General features: G+C 41.5%; 1 protein-coding gene across 4 annotated transcripts in view; it reads right to left on the reverse strand.

Annotated features, from left to right (window-relative positions):
- Positions 1-26,706, reverse strand: part of TNFAIP8 (TNF alpha induced protein 8) — a 46,988-nt gene extending 20,282 nt beyond the window's left edge. The window contains exon 1 of one of the 4 annotated variants that reach the window (XM_035099999.3): positions 483-616. In XM_035099999.3, the coding sequence (XP_034955890.1) occupies positions 483-513 (31 nt within the window). In that variant the 5' untranslated portion in view covers positions 514-616. Of the gene's footprint in view, positions 1-482; positions 617-25,512 lie in introns of those variants that run through there. The other 3 variants (XM_035100002.3, XM_035100001.3, XM_060280145.2) reach the window with 3 other exon arrangements.
- Between the last annotated feature and the right edge of the window lie 245 nt (positions 26,707-26,951).

Here is a 26,951-nt window from a genome sequence, read left to right on the forward strand (position 1 = left end):
GCACACATACATCAAGAGTATATACCCACACTGGAAAAAGAAGTTGTTAACGCCAAGAAACCTCTTTCCTAAAAATAACGATCTTTCAGTTCTCTGTATTACACAACTTCCTTTTGCAAAAGGAACACTGCATCTACTAAAAAAAAAATATCTTCCGCTTTCAACTTAAGCCATTGTTGCTTGTGTGAACACATAGCACTCAGCCCTTTGAACATTATTAATACTGTGTATTGTATTTAGTTATCATTGCACAAACAAAACGCCATTGGCATCAAGGCTCGTGTTTCTGCATTTTCAGTGAAATCTGAACAGCAGTCTTTAGATGCCTTTTGCTTTCTCCCCTCCCCTAGGAAGAGCTCAGTGCTACAGAGAGCACAAATCTCTATTCATCATCTCATATTGCTGCCAGAAGCAGCTCTGAAGGAGACGCTAACTTTTTTCAAAAACAGAAACCCAAATCTTAGAAAACGCTAAAGTCATACCTTCTTTAGATTCATCTGCCTCGGCGCTCATGGTATCACACTAAATCTCAGGAGATTGCAGATGACGTGCACGTCTGAGAAGCAGCAAAGTCAACTTCTCAAAAGAAAAAAAGGGGGGCTGGGAGTAAGAGAGGAAAAGTCCTGTGAAACCAACGAATCACAGCTCAGCTGCTCTAAAAGTTTCCGCCTCTTTTGGAATGGCATTCTGAGCAACTGTCTGAAAAGGAGCACCTTTGCAGACACCCATTTCATTTGCAAGGAATCACAGTTTATATATTTTGTTCTATTTCAGCCTTTCAAATGGTGGACTTCTACTCGTTAGAGCCTGCTAAGCAGTATGAGCACATGCACATGAAAGGCAGTTAAGACAAAACAGCAGAAAAGCCACTCAGTTTTTAATATCCCATTAAGAGGCTGACAACCAGCATGGGCCTACAACCTCCAATTGTAATTGTCTAAAACAGTGTTTTGAGCTATTAACAATTAACGTGATATTTGATAATGAATTGCTTTATAGGGTGGATGTGGGTGGGAAAGACTCAAGGAAGGAAAAGGTATTAGCATTGTTTCTTCCAGTTTTATTTTAAAATTCAGCCTGTGGCTTTTTATCTGTCCATAACAGGAGCAATTTTGGTGAAATATTTTTGCCTCTGCCCCCATTATCTGTGCATTTCACACCTTTAATGTCTCAGCTCAGATAGATCTGATGTTAAACCACTGTTTGTTGTGAGCAGAGTTTAGAACCCAAACCATAGTTTCAGAGACCTTCGGGTATAGGACGGTATATTCATAGTAATAATAATACTCCCAGTACGTTGGCTCCCAGTACGTTTCTGAGCACAATTCTATGTGTTGGTGTTGGCCTTTAAAGCCCTAAACTGCCTCGGTCCTGCATACCTGAAGGAGCGTCTCCACCCCCATCATTCAGCCCGGACACTGAGATCCAGCGCTGAGGGCCTTCTGGCGGTTCCCTCATTGTGAGAAGTGAGGTTACAGGGAACCAGACAGAGGGCCTTATCGGTAGTGGCACCTGCCCTGTGGGACGCCCTTCCAACAGATGTCAAGGAAATAAGCAGCTATCCTATTTTTAAAAGACATCTGAAGGCAGCCCTGTTTAGGGAAGTTTTTAATATTTAATGCTGTATTGTTTTAATATTCAATTGGGAACCACCCAGAGTGGCTGAGGAGACTCAGCCAGATGGGCAGGGTACAAATAAATTATTATTATTATTATTATTATTATTATTATTATTATTATTATTAAATGAAAATAATGGATTGTGCTTCCAAATGTACAAGGATGACCATGACTTGCAGTACCTTGTCTGCTTTTACATTCTGCCCTCTCAGCTTTCCTAAATTGAAAAGGGCAGAAGCATATGGAGACAATGTTTGCAACTGTGGTTTCTGAGGCATTATACCAAATCTTGGGGCTGGTTTAGATGATACACACCTGCCTGATCTACTGGATAGAGATGGGAGAACAAGCCTGCCTGCCAGCCTCACCCAGACAACACGCAAGCACCACTCGAGTCTCACTATGTGTATGGTCGAGAATGTGTATGATATTATGCCTATGCATATACTAGATTTCATTTAGGAAATCAACTGGGAGGTTTTAGTGTATGTATGTGGACAGCATTCACATATTATGTCCCCACATGTAGGTGTGGAGCCACCACAGGTGGATCAAGTACTCTGGACAGGCAGGTATGTTCATGGTTCTCAAGGTACTTGGAGCCCTGGCTCAACTGGCTCAAACATAGTTTCCAACCCCACTTCAAACTATGGGGTCCAATTGCAAGCAAAGGTTCATCAGTTCAGACGTGATACAGAATCATAATTCGGTTTCCTTAACCATCATTAAGGGTGGCATCTGTATTGTTATTATTATTATTATTATTATTATTATTATTATTATTACGGTACTACTACTACTACTACCGTACTACTACTATTATTTATTAAATTTGTATACTGCCCTTCGTCTGCAGGTCTCGGGGCGGTTCACAACATAAAATTGAATATTGAACCTTTACTGTTGTATGAACTATCATATCAGTTTTACTGAGAGTGACATAGGCTCTGTAATGAGCCTATTCTTAAATTGTTTAAAAGTTTTATGCTTTTGTTTTGAAATTGCTTCTACTGAAGTATGTTCTAGGTAAATTGTTTTAGTGTTACAGTTCAGGGTGACAACATCAATACTAATGTTGCGCTTTCTTCTTGCAACAATTCCGCACAATCTAAGTGTCTTCTTCAATAGGCTTTTGTGGTGCTTTGTAAGACCAAAGGCTGCTGCAATTGTGTCAGTCATGGTAATTGCCACGAGATGTATTGCTCTCTTGTGGAAGAGGCACTGTTCGTACCAAGAGTGCCCGAGGTGATTGTTAGACTACATGTGAAGAAGCTCTCCTTGTGCCCTGTCAACTCAAACAGCAACTGGCGAGTTACTAATCTCTTGAGCATTAAATACTGTTAATGAAAACAAGCAAAACAGAAAAACAGAAAAATCTAAGTTATGTTGGTAGAGAATTTACTTGAGCAATGGAACAATAGTTAACTTGTTTTTTTTAACAGAGTGCTGTATTTTTCCTCTAACAGCAAGTTCAAAGCTCGGGAGTGCTTTTGAATCTGGCGTTGTCTTGCCCCGGGAGCATGCAGACTGGATACTTTTTAATTCATGACAAATAGGGCTGCCTTTTAAGTGTTCACAAAGAAACTTCATCTGGTTCTGAATACAGGAAGATATTAACAGGGGTTTTCCACAATTAACATTTTGCCACTGTTCAAATATCCCTATTGTTTTCCAGTATGTTTCTGACCTCAATTCAAAGTTCTCCTTTTGATCGATAAGGTCCAGCAGTCCTCAAAACTCCCTCCTAGGGCCCACTTGAGATGGCCCATGATTCATAAAATGGCAGTGAAGGAGCAGAGTTGATAACCAAATGATGGTCAATAGAGACAGAAATAGGTATAACTGATGAGCCAGTTATTGACACTTCTATCTAATCTCTTTGCCATAGCAATTTCCTTGTGGCAGGGAATTCCAATAGTTAAGTACAGATATTGGCTTCGGAGGCATCATGATTTAGACTCTCCATTTTATTTTATAAATTTGTTCTTAGTCATACAATTATTTATAGACTATCTTTTTAGGCACATCCAATGGTGGTTTATGTTTTATTTTAGGCAGAATTTGCTGATCAGATGGCTTTTATATTTTCCCTTCCACATGCCTCTCAAAATAGTTTTACCCATCCACCATTTCATCTTCCCATCTCATTTCACCCCTTTAACTTGTACCCTTTCCCCAGTCCACAAACTGTCAGTTTCTTTAATCCCTCCTTTAACAGCTTCCCTCGCCCTGCTTCCCCTTTATTCCCAGTTTATCAGTACTCATTTTATAAATACTGGATTTCTCCTAAGTTCCTTTAATGCCCCCTCTTCAGAGGAGGCTCAAACTATCCATTCCTTTCACTGGTCCCTCCTCCTTCCTTCCTTCAAAGCCAGTTAAACCACACTGCCCATTTTCTCACTTTTCCCTCTTTCTTAGCCTCCAACTTTGCATGCTACAGCCTTACTCTTGCTGGAAAGTATAGGGCATTCTGGGCACAACAGCCTAAGTCTGGCAGGCCCATGCCCCTTGCCCCCCCCCACCAGCTGGCTTAGACTTTCAATGCCCAGGGCAAGTGTACCCAGCTACTCTCCACTATGCACAGGCAGTATCAGAAAGTAGCCAGGCACAAGGCACATTTTGCGACTGATGCGGGTCCAACTGTGACCACACAGAGATCTCTGAATGCCAGGTTGGCAACTCATGTCTCAATCTGGCTGGCCTCTCCAGTTTTCTTAAGCAGGTAAACAGAAGAGATTATTGCATTTATATCCCACCTTTTTCCCCCAAGGAGTACAAGGTCTAACCCCCTCCTACAATGATGCTGCGAGGTAGGGTAAGAGGCTGTGACTGGCCCAGGGTCACCCAGTGAGTTTCATGGCTGACTGGGGATTTGAACCCTGATCACCTAGGTCTCAGTCTGACAATCAAACCACGTTGGCTTCCGAGAGTACTTCTGCTATGGGGCAGCTATATAAATTAAGTAGGTAAATAAATATGGGGGAAACAATATGAAACATAGAGAATCATCTGAAATATTTTCCTTGAAGCTTTTCCTGACAGCAGGAGGAGGAGGAGAGGGTTCCACCCCCTCTACACCAGCAGCACTGTCACACTCCTCCCTCGCTAGGCCAGGGAGACTTTAAAGTCTAGGGGAGGAGAAGCACAGGGGCGCTGGCGGTGGGTGGCTGCGCCACTCGACTCCCCCCAGCCTGGTGAATGCTCCCCCCCCACCAGCAGCATAGCTAGCCTCCCGAGCACCGACATGGGAGACGGGATGAGATACCATGGAGGAAGAGCTAGCTGCCCACTGGGCAGCGCGAGCTGGGGCAGGGGCCAGCTAGAGGGCAACTGCGGCCGGGAGGAAGGCGGCGGCTGGGACAGCCTACAGGCCATGCTCCACATGCGTCCCATGCTGCATTTTCAGGCAGTGCTGGGCCCATCCGCTGGAGGGTACCCTGCAGCCCCAGTGATGACTGTGTCACCCCGTTGTTGTCGTCCCGCTCCCTTCCTCCGCTACTGATGCCTCCTGTTCTAGTTGTTTCCCCAAACCTTCCACAGGAGATGGGGGGTATGGAGAGAGAAGGAAAGTTCTGCTGTGCAAGCAAAAGTCCTTGTGCAAATGGTACAACTTTATTGGATCCAACCCTTAGGCTACAATCTTATATCCACTTAAGTGGGAATAAGCACCATTGAATTAAAAGAACTTCTGAGTACATATGTATAGGATTGCACTGTAAGTGATGTAGATGAGAGTGGCAACAAACATTCACATAATGTGCATTCACATAAATAACGCTTTTCTATATTTTCCACAATATCAAATATTTCTCTCAAACATAATCAACACATAAAGTTCAACAAAGTAAACAAAGGCCCCAATAGATCAGTTCATTCATGAGGTCAAAATATTTGCTAGTTTCTATTCCACATATGTCTTTGTATATATTCATAAAATCCAAATGGGAGCTTGCTACAGTTCCACAGAACTGATAAGGTGATTGTGACAAACTGGAATGAAGGTAGATTTACGTTTAAAAGGTTCTGGTGTCCAAGGAGTATTACCAAAAAAATCTCTTAATTTGATCTGACGAATTAATTTGAACAAATCAATCCTGGTTTGAAACGCAGAATACTTAGGTGTAGGAACAAAACCTAGACCTAAATTTAATACTAGAAATTCCTCTGGTTTTAATATTCTGTCAGATAAATTAACCACTAAAGTGGTTTCATAATTTGTTGAATGTATTTCACGTAACCCCAGGTTTGATGCTGTTTTGCAAGATGAGAGTGGCAAGACATTGACACTGTAGTACACAGTAACAGACCATGGCATGTCAGCTTCCTTTCCTACTAATGTTCACAAACTTCCAAGCCCTATGGTTCAGTATTTTGTGTAGCAAGAGTTCTACAGGACCCTGAAGGTTAAAAAAAAGAAAGAAAGAAAGACATTTTTGGGATGCTTTATTCAAGGCAAAGTTGAATTCCCATACAGCTATTGGTTTTAATGTGCTCAAAACCAACATAAATGGTTCCTGCCTTCCACAGGTGTGTGATAAGGCGAAATGAAAGTTCATCTGCAAGCATGTATGCAAAACAGGTCATCTAAAATGCATACTAAAACACAGAAGACATCTAATGATGGCTTGGAAGCAAGCAGTTATTGTTTGCACTCATTTGAAAACCTTAAACATACATGACACCTGCCTCTCTCTTGAAAGTCTGCTTTTATCTTCAAAAGAGTTTTGCCGTGCAGCAGTATCTGTGTATGAATCCCATATGAAATTAGATAGAATTAATGCTACAGATTTGATCCAGTTCTTTTCCCCAAGATAAATGCATAATTCAATAATCTGGACTCAGTTTAAAACTGTGTGAACTGACCCCAATTAAGGAATTCTTATCTACAGTACAGTACTGTATTCTAAATTTGGTTCAAGCTTTAGAAAATGTAGTTGTATCAACATGCCACTAGATGGCACTTCATCACTAAGAAACAATATCCTTTTACACAGGAACAAGTTTTCTGCTGGTTGGAACAAAACCATTAGAAGCTTCACAAGAATTTTACACAAGTGTTTTTCCCCCAAAAAACTTGAAAAAACTTTATGCCTTGACTCCAAAAACAACAACATATATTTAAATATCTATTTTCTTACTATATCAGTTAAAATGATTAATTTTCAACAAGGTTATTGGAGGCAATCCACATAATCACACAAATCCATGAACATAATTAAATATCAATTTTTTTTATGGCCACATTCACTAAAATACAGGAGAGAAGAATTAGATAAGTTTGACGCAAGTTACTATGGGCTGTATTTAATGAAGCCATTCCCCGAGTTCACCTATGGAAATTAATGAACCTAAATTAGTCATGTATATTAACTTCAATGGGTCTACTCAAAGTAGGACTAGCATTGAATACTACTCTATAGTAGGAACAGAAGAAAAGTCAAAATTTCATTGTCATTCCTATATATAATTTGAGAGACTTTCTAAGTTTGTTATTAATATTGATACCACATCCCAAATGGTTTGCATCCAGTGTGCTGAAAACCAGAGTGAAAATGACTCGGCACCATATTAACAAAGCTATTTTGCAGCCATTACATTTGACCTCAGGATTCTGCTTTCTTCTTGTTCAAACCAGATTATTCCAATAGCCATGTAACAAAGCTTATGCACAGTGCAAACAAATACATATGAGCAGCAAACAAAGTATATGTTTAGTCAACAAAGAAATAAAAGGTGGTACTTATTTTTCTAGATGTTTAGCTTCGTAACTCCTCAGGGAAGCTACCTTACTGTGTTTCTGTATAGCACAGTATTTCAAACTCAGTCCAATCATCACTTTTTAAACAGGCTCGCAATGCTTCTCAGATATTTGTTACACACACCGCCTTTCCCTTTATTCATGCATAGGTGATTTCACAGCTGGAGATCCACATAAGCAGGTAGGGATGGATGGAATTTCAAGCCTGGACACTAGATTTCGGAGTGCCTGTAGCCCTCCTGTTTTATTATCAACAGGTCACTGGAGTACCAAGGTGACATACATGCTTAACAGTGATGGTGAGGAGTAATTGTGTGAGCTGTGAATTGTGTTATATTATCTGTGGTTTGTACGAGTCTGCGGTTTTTATTTGATTTGGTTTGTTGTGTCGTGTTTTATGATGGGCGTACAGCCGAATAAACATCTTTGCTTTGCTTTGCTTCAGTGTGAAAAGCACGCATACGGAAGTCCCCCAAAACCACAGTGAAAGCTTTCTCCAACACCACAAAAACTCATCTGCCCAGGTCTCAGTTATATATGCCAAGCCGGCTCCCCCTTTCATGATCAAACTGTGGATGATGGATGTTTTGATTCTGGACAGACCCATCAGTTAACACCACCAGCACCACCGCCACCACCAGGCCACGAGAACTGTTGATAGACACTCCCAGATTCTGAATTGCAGCAGTCAAAGCCAAAGCAGAGGGAGAAAGGGCTTTGATGTAATTAGCCCTTCTCTCCCACTTACATACTTTCACCCACCTCTGTATGTATGTCTCTCTATCTACAATCATCATTGGGATGGAAGTTTCACTTGGCACCAGCCTAGACACAAAACTTTCCTTACCCTGACTGTTCAGCCCTAATCGTTTAAGGCTTGGAAAGAAGCAAAGCATATACGGAAGAGGCCAGAAGACTCTGTCTTCTACTGGTGCATCAGTCTGAAGTACTTAAGGCACTTCAAGCTTTAGCAGCCACCAGGATATGCAGTTCCAGGTCTAGAAGCAAACACAAGCTGCATACGTTATCATTAAAAGTGGAGAGAGTGTGAATAGAACAGGCAAATCTCTCATCAAATTGATGAAACTTTGTCAACATTTCCATATTATCTGGATTGAGATGAAACATTATTCTAAATTATTCTGCAGAATTATATACCTAGTGATAAGATGCAATATTTGATTGTTCCCAGTTAGAGAACAGCCCTAGTATTGATGCAACCATGACCATAGTATTTATCTTAAGTGGCAACTGATGTAGTAAGTTGGAATGCAATCACAGTTCTTGCTCAACAACAATAAGCAAATGCATCCCAAGTAGTAGGAATGACACAACTGAATTTAAGGCTCCTTGCAAATAAGAACAAATATGAGTCATGTTACAACATGGGTGTTCCCGTATTATCACTGCTCAAACATCTAACAGTCACAGAGTGAATTTTGAAAACATTAAAAGGGAAAGTCATAAAGAACACAGGAAAGAGAGGAGTGAAAACATAGTGATGTGTTTTGTAAGCTCATCTAATGATTTCAAGGATCCTGCTATAAAAGTGTTCCTTGAAGTACAATGATTCAACAATAAAAAGGGCAAGACTAGAATTGTTGCATTATAACATTTGGATTTTAGTGGTCTTTTGAGCACTAACACACACTTTAAACTGGCCCATTAATTTTTTTTGGGGGGGGGGCGTTTGGGTCACTGAGCATTCAAGAAAATAAATTGAGATATTAACTGCAAAATACTGCAAAATGTTAAGTTATGCTGCAGAGTTCATGTTCTTACAAATGAGGTATTAACTCTTGAATTATACCTTGTACACAAATGCAAACCACACAAATAGGCACCTATGTGTTATGTTATTGTTCAGAAATAATAATCAATACAATTTACTGTTCATGCATTTCTCATTGCAAACTCTTAATCATATTGAGCTTAATTTGAAGTCTGGAGTCGAAAATACACAAAAGCTTGCCTCTACCTTTATTAGGACCAATTAGAATGCTGATCCTACTAAAAGGTTCTCATTGGCTACATTTGCACATCATAATAAATCACACATGAGCCACAGTGAGGTTCAGTGGTAGAGTGTTTGCTATGCATATGGAAAGTCCCAAGCTCAATTCTTGGCATCTCCAGGTAGGGCTGGGATAGACCCAAGTCTGAACTCTGAACTCCTTAGAGAGCTGCTGCCAGTCAGTGTGTACTATACTGAACTGGATGAACCATAGGTCTGACACAGTTTAAGACAGCTTCCCAAGTTCCTATGCTTTATGTGAAGCTTTTAATTTCACTTTTTTTTAAAGCAATGGCTTCTCATCTCTTTCAAATTGGGGAGTGTGGTTTAACAAGCTATGGACTATGAAGTTGGCTTGCTTAAATTCCTTCTCCCAACAATATGGCAGGAGGAGAGGTGGGGAGCTAAGAAGTCTGGGGTTTGCTGTAGCTCATGTACATAACCCATTTTTTTCCCTGAGGGTACTCAAGGGTACACAGTACCCACATCCCCCCAATGTTAAAAGTGTGGCACTTACTGTAACAATTTCATGGTGAGTAAAGGCGCCTTTCTTACTTAAAAAGCACTGCACATAACAATAAACCATGGTTTAGCATGGCATTCAAACTATGTCACTGTCACTTTATTTGCGTACTACTTTTCTAGACTATGTAATTTGTTACTCGTCCTTCACAAACAAGTCTAGGAGGGCTGCTGCTGCAATAATTTAAAATTCAGACATATAAATACTTAAAACAAATCACAGTCACATGAATAGGGTGGGTCCTGAAAACACACATCTAAGGTGTCAAAGACCAGGGTAAAGAGGTGCATCTTCAGTATTTGCCGAAAGCTGCATAGCGAAAGTGCTAGACACACACAGTGTTAAAGGAATACCTGAGAGACAAATGGCAACAAGGAGGGCAGAACGCTGCTATAGATTGCAATTACAGAGCAGTAAAATCAAAGAGAGAAAACACGATTCGCTTCTCTGACCTCATTTGGAAAGTATGCAACTACAGCATTGCTCTTGGTATCAATAGATGATGTTCATCCCTCTGGCATATACACACTAGTAAGCTCTATATTGTTTGCCTTTCCCAGTTTAGCTCTCTGCAAAAACTACCCTCGGGCATCAGCCAGTGGAAAAACACGATCAACAAAAGTAGATAAATAAATAAACAAGGGTCTGGACAACGCAAGGCCTAACACAGAGCCAGGGGGATTAGGGGTGCTTGACGTGCAGACCAATTGTAGCAGCTTACACAAAAGCTGGAGTTCATGTAATATAAAGGCAAAAGCTCTCTAACACATAAAATAAGCAGAAAGCCTCTACCATGGCAGAATACTCTTTGATCCAGCAGAGGTTTTATCAGTGGAACAGAGAAGGAATGTGAATTTCACCTTTCCTTTAGCAGCACCGATTACCTCCCAAAACCTTCTCCAGAAGTTTGGGAGTTCCTTTAGAACAGCATGGGAAATGGTGTGAGGAGGAGTACAAATTGATGAAAATAGCCTCATTTCCTTTTTGGCTGACAACAACCTCTGCTGGAATCAAAGAGCCTTCCTTCGTTAAAGCAACCATACTGCATGTAACCCACAGTGATTTCCCGCATTCATTCTGTGAACTTTTGACTAGGGGGCAAAATGGTATTTCACATACAATTCATGTATTCTTTCAACAACGCCACTACTTATTCACCTGTTTATTCTGGGAATCCTTTCTAGCAGTCAGCCTAACTTGTTTGTCTTTTAGGCTACTATGTGTTAACTAAGTATTCAAATAGCTCTATTTCCATCTGCAGCACAAAGCTATTTCCCTATTATTCAAAGAAAAGACACTGATATGCACATGGATGCATTAAATACTAGGCGAAAACATGAAGACAATCTGCTACTAAGCTGAAAATAGATTAACTGAGAAGAAGAAAGGACAAAGACACAATATGTCATTTTGTCATGGCTCATCACTTCCTGATTCTTTGAAGATTTATGTATTATTATCTTATATTTTATATTATATATTAGTCTAATAAAGTATTCTTTATTAAGTAATTACATTTTGTTATATATATATATATATATATATATATATATATATATATATATATATATAATGACATTATAAATGCAAGAAAATATGAATGTGTTTATTGTTCTTTAAAGCTCAGAAGTATTTGACCCATTATTTTGAATAATGTAAAATTCAGTGCTCCTCACTTCTCCACACTCTTTTCTACCAACAGGTAAAAAGAGGGTCAAGCCCACACCCCATTCCTATTGCAGCCTCCCAATTAACTTCCCAATTATCTTCCAGCTCAGTTGACACACCTCTAAACCATCCCTCACCACCTCCATGCCATAGAAACCAGTGGTTACAGAAAAAGACAATGGTCTTTTAAGAACAGCTCCTCGGAGGAAATAGGGGCTATGTGGTGGGTTAGGCCAGCCAACCTTCAGGAGTCCTTAAAAGGGACAACAGCTCTCCCAGAGTGAGTCCTAGTCAGCACTGGCCAATGTGAGCTCTCCAGGGTACTAACAAGCTTTCTTTTGCTCTTAGGGGCCTTGCTGTCTTTCCTGGTTGAAATGTGGCAATGCCAATTTTGCCTGGAACACTCGTCTACTGCCTCTGCCCTGTCCCTGCTCTTCAGCACATGGCCTCCATGGTGCAGAGCATCAATCCACCCTTGGATGGGGCACTATTTTGCTTCCCAGCCTCATTCAATAAAGTGAAAACTTTACCACTTTGGAGTCATGCTAGGAGTTTTAGTCCAAAGCATCCAGAGGGCAGTATGCTAAAGGACATACAGCTCTCTGGTGTAAAAGGATGAAAGGAATCACCATGGTGTTGGAATACAAAGGAATACACCTGAGTATTTTGTGTGGCAATTTTCTTGACTTCTTGACTCACTTTCATCCTGCACTGGGTGGTGTTGTGGTAGCTCCATTGCACAGGTTCTTGGAGAGGCAAGTGAACTTGGCAAGGCAGCAAACAAATCATAGTTAAGGACAGAACACTAAGTCATTGTTAAAACACAATCAAAGTTTGTTCTTAAGAACAAACTATTGCTTCATACTGAAGCTCGCTGGACATTAATAAACCATAGTTAAGCCTCTGGGCAGAGTTCAGATGATGAAATAAGCCATAGTTTAACAAACCATGGCTTAGTGTTATATAGCTCTATAGCTTAGTTCAGCTTCTTGCCACTCACCAGCATCAGATGATGAAAATAAAGTGCTGTACAGTGGTACCTCGGTTTATGAACACAATTGGTTCCAGAAGTCTGTTCATAAACTGAAGCGAACTTTCCCATTGAAAGTAATGGAAAGTGGATTAATCTGTTCCAGATGGTCCACGGAGTACTCAACCTGAAGCGTACTTAACCTGAAGCATGGGTGTAATTGGTTGCGGAAGTCTGTTCATAAACTGAAGCATTCATAAACTGAAGCGAACTTTCCCATTGAAAGTAATGGAAAGTGAATTAATCCATTCCAGATGGGTCCACGGTGTTCGTAAACCGAAAATTCGTAAACCGAGGTGTTCATAAACCGAGGTTCCACTGTACCGGTATATTAATAAAGTCAGACCTTAATGTCCAGTAACTTTTCTCATTCATGCCTCTTCCATATTCAGAATGAAGGCCTCCCTCTAACTGTCTTTGCATACACCAATTGAATTATATGCTTACTTCATTTGTGCAGCTCATCCTCAAACTAGTTCCAGAACCTGCTATGCAAATCTAAATAAGGAGCTATGCAAAGAAAGCCCTGTTTACACTGTAAGCGTAGACAGAAGATCAGGTGGCAATATGAAATACAGACACCATTATGAACATGTATTCCACTTGTCTCTATGATTCATGTTTCTATAAGGAAAATTATATTTTAGTTGTTTCCTCCATCTTATATACAGTACCATTAACATTCAGGTGGAAAATTCCAATTTAATATAAAGGTCAGCAATTGGGGACGACGACTCCAATGCAGCTGTATGTTTAGTCATACTAAGGAAAAGAAAAGCACCAGTGCACCCCACACTGCTAAGTGAAGCCTCCCCTAGTACCAAAGGCAGGTACCGTAGCTAGATTATTTAGGATGAGGTGGGGGACCCTGGACCAAAATCAGCTTCCTAGGCTGATTCCTAGGCTATTCCGCCCTCTGGATTCTTCCCAGATGGTGCCTCCCTCATTTGCAAACTACACATCATCATGCTCTTCATGCTCTTAAGTGCTTTTGGCTGGCTGTAATGCGCCCTTTAACTGTGTTAATATTACCTGCTTGCCTGTATGGCAAGATCTGGGTGTAGTAATTTCCGCCTTGTGTGGCTAGACATGGGTAGGCAAACTAAGGCCCGGGGGCCGGATCCGGCCCAATCACCTTCTAAATCTGGCCCACGGACGGTCTGGGAATCAGCTTGTTTTACATGAGTAGAATGTGTCCTTTTATTTAAAATGCATCTCTGGGTTATTTGTGGGTCCTGCCTGGTGTTTTTACATGAGTATAATGTATGCTTTTATTTAAAATGCATCTCTGGGTTATTTGTGGGGCATAGGAATTTTCCCCCAAAATAATATAGTCTGCTCCCCCCCCCCACGGTCTGAGGGACAAAGGACCGGCCCCCTGCTGGAAAAGTTTGCTGACCCCTGGGCTAGAATATACTGCCCATGGATCTCACTGAAAAATCTGAATGTCCCCATTGGTCTAAACGGGTTGGTGACTTGTGGATGAATGCCACAACAACAGGCTTTCGCCAATTTCCAATGATCAGTGATGGGAGTTTTAGCCGAAACGTACAGGCTACACATACCACTTGCTCCATACATAATAGCATTCTAAATGAACACAGTAGCCGAAGAAACCACCAGCAAGCACTTGAAACAGCACCAAGAAAGAGTCTTGTTACCTCCGAACACTCCTTGGTGCCCAGAGAAGACGCACTAAGAAGGTGCCCAGATATAAACAGGTTACAGATGTAAAGTTTCCTCACTCCCATCACTCTTGTCTTTTCAACATCTTGAAAGTCTAAGCTGTGAACAAGAACTTAGTAATTATGCTCATGTAATGAAGAATTTTATTAAATGGTTATGTTGGGAAACAGCCAAACACTTTAGGCTTCCTGCACAGTTCCTGGGTTCCACCTTAATAAATCAAAGTGCTGTTCCTCCCAAACAGAAGCAAGATCCTATCTTCTGGTCTGCAGGTGCTAGATGGGATAGCGCACAGGCGCATGCAGAAGAATGGAAAATGAAGTAAACAAATAATCTTCTGTACTTCATAGTATTTTGTAGTACCATTCATACAGGAGATTTTGCCCCCAAATTCTGCTATTCTACATTGCATTCAGAGGAACGAACACGCATACACAGGAAGTGCCTTTACATGTGTGAAGAAAAACCTGGTTTACATCATACTCATAGCGTACATATTTTAAGGCAGCATGGCTTTTAATGAATTTTAACTTGACACTGGAAGTTTCAACTTTGTCTTAGTATTTAATGTTTTCTGTTACTGTTTAAATTTATTGATTTTTGTATTTTCTTTTCTTAAAGTGCCTTGTTAGAGCCATTGGGCCATCCATTTTTGTTGTTTATGCACATCACCTGGGAGCTAACATTTACTGCAAAAAGTGTACACATGTAAAGACAACTGAATCTTCTCCCACTCACCCTCTAGGGGCCTACCATCTGAATGACGCTAGAAGCGCACCAGGTTGGGGGGAGAATGACTCTTAGCAGTGGGCCATGGGAAGATATGTGAGGGTTTAGCTGTCAGCTATACAACCCTTTTTGATGTTAAATATTACCCACAACATGCCTTTTGAAAATACAAAAATGGAACAGATATGTGGGTGGTGAGGCTGCAATAGTCACATCTAATTTAGCCCTTGAAAATGAAGGATACAGTTCCTCAAATGAGAGCAACTTCCTTACCAAGGACAACTTAAGGTAATGCTTCCTATCAAGTTCCTTACTAGATGATGTACCTATTTGCCATTGTTCATTTTCTCCCTACTGAAGCGAAAAATCAATAATTTTTCCAAACTCATTTGCCCTTGTCACAAGCTGTCCGAAAATTCAATAGTTATTAAAATCATGGTAATGTATTTTAGATTTTACTTTTCTCCCTTCATCACATTTTGGCCAGTAGCATGTAGAATTATGTCTGCAACTTCATTTGGTAAGGTTAATAGACCTTGGAATACACTAGGACTGCTAAGGGCTGCTTTATACTGTATACTAAACTATTTTACAAGTACACAAAAAGGTTACATATGTATATGGCATGAACACCCATAGCTTTTTGTAAGATCCAAGTTCCATGTCACATGCACACTATGGAAGCAAATACACATTTGCTGCTGAATATTATGTGTTGTTTCCAAATTAATCACTACTGTTATAAAGGCAGCAATTCCAACAGTAACTGAAAGACTTTTTCTGAAGAGTATACAGTACTGGTAAAGGGAAGTATGCTACCTACTTCCATCAACAGTCAGGAGAAAGACAACTAGACCGAACATTGCCTCAAATTGTGGGAGAGTTAAGCCATAGATTTGTTGATCAGGCATGAACATAGAAGTGTAGAGCAGGAAGGGACCATGAGAGTCATTGAGTCCAATCCCCTGCAAGGGGCCCCCAAGTGGGGCTTGAACCCACGCCCCTGAGATAGCCATCAACACCCTGCAACCCTATTTGGAGTTAATCTTCATGAGAATTGTGAGCATTTTCACCCCTCCCATTCTGAAAATCTGGTGATATCTGCTGTTGAGAGGGAACAGTTAGGAATTGTTACTTTGTTGTTTTTCAGTCCTGACTCTGCTCTCTGCCGTGTGCTGTGTGCAGTTTAATATCTTCTGTAGACAAGATGGCTAAGTGAGAGGCTGTAACACTCACAAAGCCAGATCTGTAAATATGCAGTAGTTAATAGAAATAAATGAGGAATGTTTTGAAACCTCTACAAATGCTTCTGCTGTTTACTGCTGATTTGGTGCTCATAAAGCCCAGTTATGAGTCCATGATTCCCGGGTGTATGCTGAAGGTGTTCCAGACGTCCTGCCCAGGCATAGGGGCCTAAGAAGACCTGGACAGATCCTGGCATTTACCCACATATGGTAGCAGGCGGATGGTTGCTGGTAGCAGACTGGTGGTTGCAGATGGCTATTGATGGTTGGATAATTGGATGTTTCTGATCCATTTCCATCTGATGCTGCACATCGGAGTTGAGCTGTGAGCTGAAGCTGTTTTTCAAGCTGCTGTTTGATTTACAGAAAGGTATGTTGCTGGCTGCCAGGAAGACAGCAGAGACGCTTTTCCAGTTTGCCTGTTAATTGTGCTGAGTGGGGAGAGAAGTTGCTGAGAGAGTCAAGAGTATTTGGGGTGCATGAAGGGAAGTGTCTTGCTGTTAACTAAACACAGGCATGGCTTCTGCACATTCTGGCCAGATGTCTCTATCTTTTCCTCTCCTTACACCAGAGACCTATCCTACATGGCAGGTCAAAATGAAAGCACTTTTACAAAGGGAAAAGCTTTACCATATTATAGAAGATGACCCCCCTAATGAGGATGATGATGGATGGCCAGCGTGGCATGAGGCAGACATGAGAGCCAGGGGGACAATTATTCTGAGTGTCCAGGACCAGTTGTTGGTCAACTTGGAGAACCAGCAGACTGCACGGGCTGTTTGGAATAAACTTCGAGATATGCATCTAAGACAAAATGCAGGATCCAGTGTGCTTTTCTTTAAAAAGCTGTGTAGGCTGGAATTGCAGAAAGATGGTGATTTGCCCAGCCATCTAGCCCAATTAAAACGTCTCAGACAGGATCTTGTCCAGCGAGACTTAAATATTTCAGAAGCTGTTTTTGCAATGCTTATCATAAACAGTTTGGATGAATCTTATGATGCTGTAGCTGCTCAATTGTCGTCTTTGCCCAATGACCGTCTAACAGAAGATTATGTGTCTAGCGTGCTCTTGAATGAGTGGGATCGCAGACAGACTGCTAGAGAAAGCAGGGACAAGGCTGTTGGAAATGCCTACAAGCCTTCAACAGGGGAAAGTGAAAGTGTTGCAAAAGCTCTTAAAATGCGCCGCTGTTTTTCTTGCGGAGAGGTCGGCCATTTTAAAAATCAGTGTAAAAACTCTTCAAAGAAGAAGGGCAACTTCAAAGGCAAAGGGGGAGGAGGCCGAAAACCCCAAGGGCCAGCTGCATCAAAGGCTTTGATTTCACGCAGTTCTAATCAACTCACACGTTCTGTTTTTGTTGTCGACTCAGGAGCCACAAGGCACGTGGCCAATGATAAAAATCTCTTTCTTCATCTTGAGAAACAGGGAGGAGCAATTCATCAAGCGGATGGAACGACTATTAAAAGTTTGGCTCAGGGAACGGTTTCTTTGCAGAGCCTTAATGCAACAGTTAAAAATGTTATGTATGCTCCTCATTTGCAGGATAATCTCTTGAGTGTTTCTCAGCTAGACGCTCAAGGATTTAAAGTGGTGTTTGCAAACTCTCGGTGTGAAATTCTTCGAGACAACAAACTCATTCTTTATGCTAAGTGTGTTGATAGTTTATATGTATTGCCTTTTGTTACAGGTACAGCTGCTGGAGCAACTAAAGAAACTGAAAAGGCGTGCTGTAATATATCAGTAGATAAGAATGAGAAATTGCATAACCATTGTATTCATGATTATCATCGTTTGTTTGGTCATTTGCATTTCCAGGCAGTAGGTAAAATGCAAAATATGGTTGAGGGCATGAAAGTTCAAAAGTGTCCTTATCATATGAAATGTGTCTCATGTGCAGAGAACAAAATTAAGCAAGCTCCCAAAGGTACAAAATCTGGGAGGGAGGTTAAGAAACCTTATGAGATTGTGCATGCAGACTTGGTTGGACCTCTAGCGCTCTCTAGAGGAAACTCATGTTATTTTTTGGTTCTGATAGATGCCTATTCTAGATATGTTTGGGTCTATATGTTACAAAAGAAGTCTGAAGCCTTCTCTAAGTTTCAAAAATTTTGTGCATGGCTCAGGAATGTTCACGATGAGCATGTACGTTGTCTTTTCACTGACAGGGGTGGAGAATTTTGTTCAGAACAGTTTGAAAACTTTACTGCAGAACAGGGCATAGAGCACATGACTGCCACGCCCAGATCTCCATGGCAGAATGGTTTATGTGAAAGAGTAAACCAGACCTTGCAACAAGGAATTAAAACTCTGTTGCATGATTCAGGCCTACCCAACCCCTTTTGGGCTGAAGCTCTATCGTGTTTCACCTATATTTACAACCGCAGATATCAATCAGCCATTGATTGCACCCCATACGAAATGCTGTTCAAAAGGAAACCGTTTGTAAAACATTTAAAAATTTTCGGTTCTGAAGTTTGGGTGCACACTCTGCAAGGTGACAAACTGAGCAAATCTGGTCAACATGGCATTTTTCTAGGTTATGAAAAAGGTTCTTATCGTGTGCTGATGACAGACACAAACACAATTAGGCTGACCAGAAGCATGGATTGTAATCCAAAATGGGACAAAGTTGGCATTTTTCAATGTCATCCCATTTCAGATGATGAGGTGGTGAAACCAATTAACAAAGAGGCAAAACCTGTAATTGATGCTGATGGTAGCACAGATTCTGACACTGATACAGATGATCAGAATGAAAAGACCTCTTTTAAGAAATCAGATGGGTCTGACACTGATCTAGAGGTAGAATCTTTGCCAGATACAGGTCACCATTCTCCCAAGGAGGAGGAACCAGACCCAGAGGATCCCAGAGTATTGCGTAGATCTGAGAGAACTACCAAGGGACAAGCACCTAAACGATTTTCTAAAGAATTTGCTAAAGCTGCTATTTCAGATATGGCTGCCACTAGCAACCCAAACTCAGTTTTTGAACCAACTAACTACAAAGAGGTTCAAAATTTACCTGAAAAAGATGCTGAACCTTGGCTTAACGCCATGAAAGCTGAATTGAATTCCCTAAAGCAAAATGACACGTGGGAATTGGTTCCAGCAGAACCAGGCATGAAACTTGTAGACAGCAGGTGGATTTACAAAACCAAGACTGATCAGACTGGTAAAGTGGTCAGATATAAAGCCAGATTAGTTGCACGTGGTTTTTCTCAAGTTCCTGATCAGGACTATCATGAGACATATTCACCGACAGTCAAATTTGAGACAGTTAGGCTGTTGATGAAAATTGCTGCAGAAGAGGGCATGACCATATCTCATCACGACGTAAATACTGCGTTTTTGTACGGAATTCTCAATGAGAGTATTTACATGTCACCGCCAGACGGAGTGCAGATAAAAAAGGGAATGGTGTGTAAATTAAAAAAATCCCTGTATGGTCTAAAACAAAGTGCTCGATGCTGGCACACTAAGCTGACAGAAGTGCTGTTTTCCTTAGGTTTCCAGCAAGGAAAGGCTGATTCTTGTGTTTTTGTTAAAGAATCTAACCAGCACAAATTGTACTGCATTTGTTTTGTGGATGATATTTTGTTTTTCTGGAAGGATGCAAATATTTACAAAACCACTCTTGCAAAACTGCAAAAGCATTTTGATATGAAAGACCTAGGGGAAGTCAGCAATTATCTCTCACTGGAAGTAGAGAGAAATAAGCAAGGTGATGTTTTGCTGCATCAATCACGTAAGATCAATGATGTGATTGAAAAATTAAATCTGACAGATGCCAATTCTGTAGACACCCCCATGGTCACAGGGTACCAACATGATACTAATGCTAATGTTTTTCCTGACACTACATTGTTCAGAAGTGTTTTGGGTAAACTTAGTTTTATAGCAAGGTGCACAAGACCAGACATTGCTGTTAGCGTAAATTTGCTCAGCAGATATGTAAATCAACCTACAGTGCAAGACTGGAAGGCGCTGAAACGCATAGTTAGGTATTTAAAAGGCACTATGCATTACAGGTTGAAGCTTACTAGCCAAAACTCTGGAGGTCTTGAGATCTATGCCGATGCCAGTTTTGGTAGTGATACAACTGATGGCAAGAGCACCTCAGGTGTGTGTTATTTGTACAATCAGTGCCTATTTGATTGGTCTTGTAAGAAACAGGCAACAATAAGCATGAGTTCATGTGAAGCAGAACTCAACGCTTTAAATTTTTCCCTCATGAATGTAGAGTGGTTATTGCAACTATGTGAGGATATGAGAGTTAAAATTTGTTGTCCAATTCAAGTTTATCAGGACAACAAAGCCTGCATAGAACTAATCCATTCAGAAGGGTGCAAGCAAAGAACAAAACATTTGCTAATCAAATTGCACCGTGCCAGAGAATGCATTCAGAAGGGAGTTGTAAAAGTCTCATATATGCCAGGGAAAGAAATACCTGCTGATGCTTTGACTAAAGCTGTTAATAAGGAACAACTTGGTATATATGTAAAGAAATTGCTTTTGTGCTAGATTTTCATAATGGTCAGAATGAAAAGGGGGAGGTTGTGAGCATTTTCACCCCTCCCATTCTGAAAATCTGGTGATATCTGCTGTTGAGAGGGAACAGTTAGGAATTGTTACTTTGTTGTTTTTCAGTCCTGACTCTGCTCTCTGCCGTGTGCTGTGTGCAGTTTAATATCTTCTGTAGACAAGATGGCTAAGTGAGAGGCTGTAACACTCACAAAGCCAGATCTGTAAATATGCAGTAGTTAATAGAAATAAATGAGGAATGTTTTGAAACCTCTACAAATGCTTCTGCTGTTTACTGCTGATTTGGTGCTCATAAAGCCCAGTTATGAGTCCATGATTCCCGGGTGTATGCTGAAGGTGTTCCAGACGTCCTGCCCAGGCATAGGGGCCTAAGAAGACCTGGACAGATCCTGGCATTTACCCACAAGAATAACATTCAGATGAGGGGCTGCACCTATTGGCCTTGTACCAGTATCCCTACCGACCTAGCCCCATCATCCATTCTCTGCAGGAACATGTCTGTAGAGGAGCCTGTTCTCAGTGCACAGTCTAGCTACACAATCATGGTTTTAAGTCTGAGAGGAGTCTACTCAGGTAGACCTGGCTCCTTTCTACAGTTTGCCCGCAAACAGGACTCCAAAAGGGAGGAAAATTCTAATCACAATCCTCTTAGTAGTTGCTGAACTTACAACCAGGACCATCGATCCAAACCTTACAAAACTTCAATCTTATTTCTGAATGATTGCTACCCGTATCTCAAATATAAATAAGGCTGTTCACACCCTTTCCAGACATTTCTTCTTCCCTAAGCAGTGGGCCGGAAACTCCTCAACCTGTATTACTGGAATGTTTGCCTATGTTACAATTGCCACACATTACATTGCCCCAAGTCTTTTTCTTTCTTGAATTGTCCTTAAAAAATCCAGGTAGTTCACAAATCACATTTCACAAGTACAGAGATGGGTACTGGAATATACTGGGGGTATGATTCTTGTTTGTTACTGTTGTACTATATTTTTTTGTGTTTTTATATTTTAAACTGCCCTGTGACCTTTGGGTAAATGGCAGTATAGAAATATACATACATACATACATACATACATACATACATACATACATACATACATTGAGCATCCTGAAAATCTCTTTTTCCTTTTTAGAAACAGTAAGGATAATGCCTAGTGAAACCTCAGGTATGTGAGAGCAGTGAGCACGATTTCTGGTTACCAAGAGGCATACTTTCACTGCCTTATATAATGTTTTGTCCCTCCACTAGTAGTGGAAGCAAGGTAATATACACAAATCAAATGTATAAAAAATTGCACTGTCACAGAATTTAGCTTTCATTGACAAAGTATGTGGAGTATCAGTACATACTCTTTTCTTTCCCCTTTATTTTATTTTTAAGTGAAGAAAATACAGAGCCCTGGATTACTGGCATGCAGGGAAACATAGCTTTGGCCTACGCAGGATTTTTTGTTCTAATGTGGGTGCTTTCACTGATGTTTAAGGCAGGAGTCTGGTACAAGGTGCAAGACAAGATTGCTCTGAACTATCTACCAGAACAAACTTGAATCATTGCCAAACTCAGGATGCATATCCTATTCTTCCTGCACTACACCCAACCAAATACACATTATACATACAAAGCGGGTGTATCAAGTATACACCTATTAAAAAGCAAATATTTGCTTTAGATGACAGGAAAAGCAAAAGAATGATTACATTGGTCACCTTAGTTTGCTTACAAATGAAAAACATTGACCAGAGAAATCTGGTTTAGCCACATAACCCAAAACATGTTATACAATGTATAACAGATGTGTGCATGCATGCACATACACATAGACACTTATTTGAGTTTTTAATCTTCTTTCCAAACAACTCAATAAAATATATTTTGGTGAATGAAGCAAAATAAACTGGTTTGAATACTTCCATTTCCCCCAGTTTCCCCAAGGCAGAAACCCATGAAATAAATACTCTGATTACAATCACCATCAAACTTAGTATTTCTCCCATTATATAAACTTGATCATTAAAACAACAAATCATTTTAAAAAATGTGTCAAGTATTATGATCATGCCTTTTTTCTTTTTACAGTTTCACAGCAGTAATTTAGTTTGAACAATCATTGTTCTCGGGAGGTTAATCAATAATATAGATTATTGTCTAATTCAGGCATCCCCAAACTTCGGCCCTCCAGATGTTTTGGACTACAATTCCCATCTTCCCCGACCACCGGTCCTGTTAGCTAGGGATCATGGGAGTTGTAGGCCGAAACATCTGGAGGGCCGCAGTTTGGGGATGCCTGGTCTAATTCCTTGAATAGGTTAATATTGTTTCCTGCTTTCAGGCTTGCTCAAATTAGAAATCAAAATGCAGTTTATTTTGACAGAATATTAAAATTTCTAATTACACCCATAAAAAACCCAAGGCATTTGTTTCCTTTCTTCTCATACACACACACCGTTCATATATAGCAGACATGGGGAAGATGTGCCTCTCCTGGTGTGGCTGGGCTGTAATTTCCATCATCATTGATCACTGGCCATGCTGGCTGGGACGGATGTGAGCTGGGGGGGTTAACAACATCTGGAGCCCCCCACAACTTGGTGCCCTCCAGGTGTTTTGGACTGCCACTCCCATCAGCCTCAGCCAGCAAAGCCAACAGTCAAAGATAATGGAAGCTTGAATTACAAGTTGGGGATGGTCGATATATAGGCTGCATTTATTTGCAAAGGAAGCTGCCTTAAACCAATTCAAACCATTGGTCCATCTAGCTCAGTATCATTTACAGTGGTACCTCATGTTGCGTACGGGATCCGTTCCGGAGCCCCGTACGCAACATGAGCAGTACGCAACATGAAGTGCTGCGTCTGCGCATGTGCACAGCGTGATTCGTCGCGTCTGCGCATGTACATGACGTCATTCGTCGCGTCTGCGCATGCGTGAACCGCCGAACCCAGAAGTAACCTGTTCCGGTACTTCCAGGTTTGGCGCATACGTATCCCGTGTCGTACGCAACCCGCAGCATTCGTAACAAGATGTATGACTGTACACTGATTGGTAGCAGCAGTTCTCCAGGGTCTCAGACAGGGATTTTCCCAGCTTTACCATTAAATGCCAGAGATGAAATTTAGGACCTTTGCTCTAGCACTGAGCTATGGCCCTTCCTATTATTTGGCAACTGTCTTTTGAACTGCCTTGTGTGTACAAATGCAGCAGACAAGACAGATAGTAGAGCACACAGAATGGCAACCCCTGAAGCTTTTAAATTGGTATCCGATTCCCTTAAATAGCCTTAACAATGTACATTTAACATATATTTAACATTAAATATTTAACGCTGCAGTCCTGCTTACACAGTGCAGTTGCTTAGATCCTAGCGACCTGTACAGCCACACTTAGAAGCCTCTCTAAGCACACTGAACAACAGGCTAGAAGTTAACCCACCATTCAGGCGGTGTGTATGTGTGTGTTTTTAAAGGCCAGCTCCACAATGAACCCCAAAAAAGGATGAGAAAAGAATAGAAAGGGCTCTGGGGCTGCAAGCCTCTGGAAATTCCAAAGCAGCAGCAGCCATACGCCTTTCACAGTTACACGAGCTGACCCAGCAACCCAACCTGAGAGAGTTGGGGAGACAGTCAACTTCAACAAGAGGCGCCCCTTCCAATGATCCCAATTGCTCAATGGGATTGCAGGAGCAATGTCTTATTCTCTCCCCCGCCCACCTTCCAAAAAAGAGGAGTTTGCAGAATCATAGAGTTGGAAGGGACCATGAGGGTCATCTAGCTCAACCTCCCTGCAGTGCAGGAATATTTTGCTCACAACCTCTGAGATGAAGAGTCTCAGCTCGCAAGATTTCCAGCTTTCTGTCTCACCCCCCCTTTTTTTAAAAAAAGGAGAGCAGCAGCTCGCTCCTTCGCAGTCCTACTTCTCCTTGGTATTCCAACTGGGATGCCAATGGGGGACAGATATATATTGCATATAAATTCAATAAATAATAATATCTGTGAACCGCCCTGAGACCTCTGGGTATAGGGCAGTATATAAATAATAATAATAATAATAATAATAATAATAATAATAATAATAGGGGTGCAGGTATATATTAAATATAAATTCAATAAATAATATTATTTGTGAACCGCCCTGTGACCTCCGGGTATAGGGCGGTATATAAATTCAATCAATCAATCAAAGCCCTGCCTGTGGTGCAACACACACACACACACACACACAATTTGAATGGCAATGTCCATCAACTTTGGGGGAGGGGCCGGCCCCTCAAATATTTTATTTGGGGAGGGGCGAAGGGACCTTGGCTCCTAGGAGTTGGCTGCTATGTATCCCAAACCAGCATGACTATTATGTGAGCGTCATCTGGGGATGGTTTTCGAATAAGACCAACATGGCAACCTGTGATTTTTATTTTTGTTTATTTATTTATTTATTGTGTGTGTGTGTGTACTACTCCCTATCTATCTCACGAATTCCTCAGCGAAGTCTAAGACGTTTCCCCAGCCAAGAAGGGAAGCCTCCCCTCAGAGCGCCCCCACCGTAAACTATTTAAAAAGAGCATTTTCCCGTCTCCTCACAAGCGGGGAGAAGCTGCGGCTGCCGCTACTTCTCTCTTTCTCGTCATAAAGGACCCCCCCCCCACACACACACCGACCCCTCCCTCCAGGGTCGCAGCCACGACGTCACACACTCACTGTGTAGCCCGCGGAGAAACCGTTGGGAGGGGGAGGGGAAAACCCGACGCCAGCAGCAGCAGCAGCACCTTGGCGACTCCTCACAACTCTTCCCAATTCCCCGGGGCGCGCGAGAGAGCGCGGCTCCGAGTGACAGGCGGGTGAAAGAAAGAGGTTTGGCCCACAGGGGGACAAGGAGAGGCGGGGCTTGAAACTTCGGGCCAATCGCAGAGCGGAGGAGGGGGCTGGGGGGCGGCGGGGGTCTCACCGGAGGTTTGAAAGGTGCGCCGCATGAGGATTCGCCCTCAGTGGCCGCAGGGCGTTGGCCGCTGCTCGCCAGCGGGAGAGGTGGTGTTTCGTTGGCCGCTTGTCTCAGGCGCAGAGAGCCGTGCTCTCTCTCTCTCTTTCTCAATGGTTTAACCCTTTGTAAAGAAACGGGAATGCGAAACATAGCTGACAAGTTCTCCCTTTTTTAAAGGGAAATTCCCTTATGCTGAATAGGCTTCCTGGCGAGAAAAGGGAACACTTGGCAGCTGTGATGCGAAACACGAGTCTCTCCTTTCTGAAGTGTCCCGCCTTTGGGTGCTTCAGCGCTCCTGTTGCTTTAACCGGTACAGGACACCCGCCTGTCCTCATCCTCTGTCTATCAGATCGGGAACGAAAGTTGGAGTTGGAAGGGACCCGAGGGTCATCTAATCCAACCCCCTGCCATGCAGGCATCTCAGCTAAAGCATCCATGGCAGATGGCCATTTAAATCGCTTTCTTTTGACCCCAAGTGCTCAGGAAAATCTGTCAAAAACTTTCTACAATGTCTACTTTTAGTTAAGTATTTTTATTTATTTACTTGATTTGGGGGGGGGGGGCGGTTTGAGCAGCTCCGCCCATGTTGCTAGGTATAAATAATAAATAATAACAACAATGGGCACATCATAGCTGGCCGACTCTTCAGGTGGGGAAATCAAGATTTTACTATACAGTACTAAGGGTGTCTCAATGTGTATACATGCTATCTATTTAAAGTACATGACTCGCCCCAAATATTCTTGGGAACTGTAGTTTAAGGATGCTGGGAATCATAGCTCTGAGATGTAAATTAAAGTTCCCAAGGTTCAAAAAGGTGTACCAGACCGCCTCTTATAGGGTCTGGAATATGCTACAACATTTTGCTGCAGTTCCCACTTGTGTATGCACAATACATACCCCCAACACACACATAACACAATAACAAAAAAAATCAACAATATATCCAGCTGCGCGTACAAAACCTAAATATATTAAATAATGACACCCAATTTAAAATCACAACCATCTTTCTGTAGATAGTGTGGTGAGAGATACAGTTTAGCTTCAGATTTACAGATATGTGCTATTTTTCTTCAATAACTAAATTCCAAGAGATTTTTTTATGCCCTAAGCCTAAGGATATAATCTTTTTTATTTTTTTTATTTTTTTTTTAAC

The sequence above is a fragment of the Zootoca vivipara genome, chromosome 10 (assembly GCF_965207765.1).
Source record: "Zootoca vivipara chromosome 10, rZooViv2.hap1.1, whole genome shotgun sequence".
NCBI lineage: Eukaryota > Metazoa > Chordata > Lepidosauria > Squamata > Lacertidae > Zootoca > Zootoca vivipara.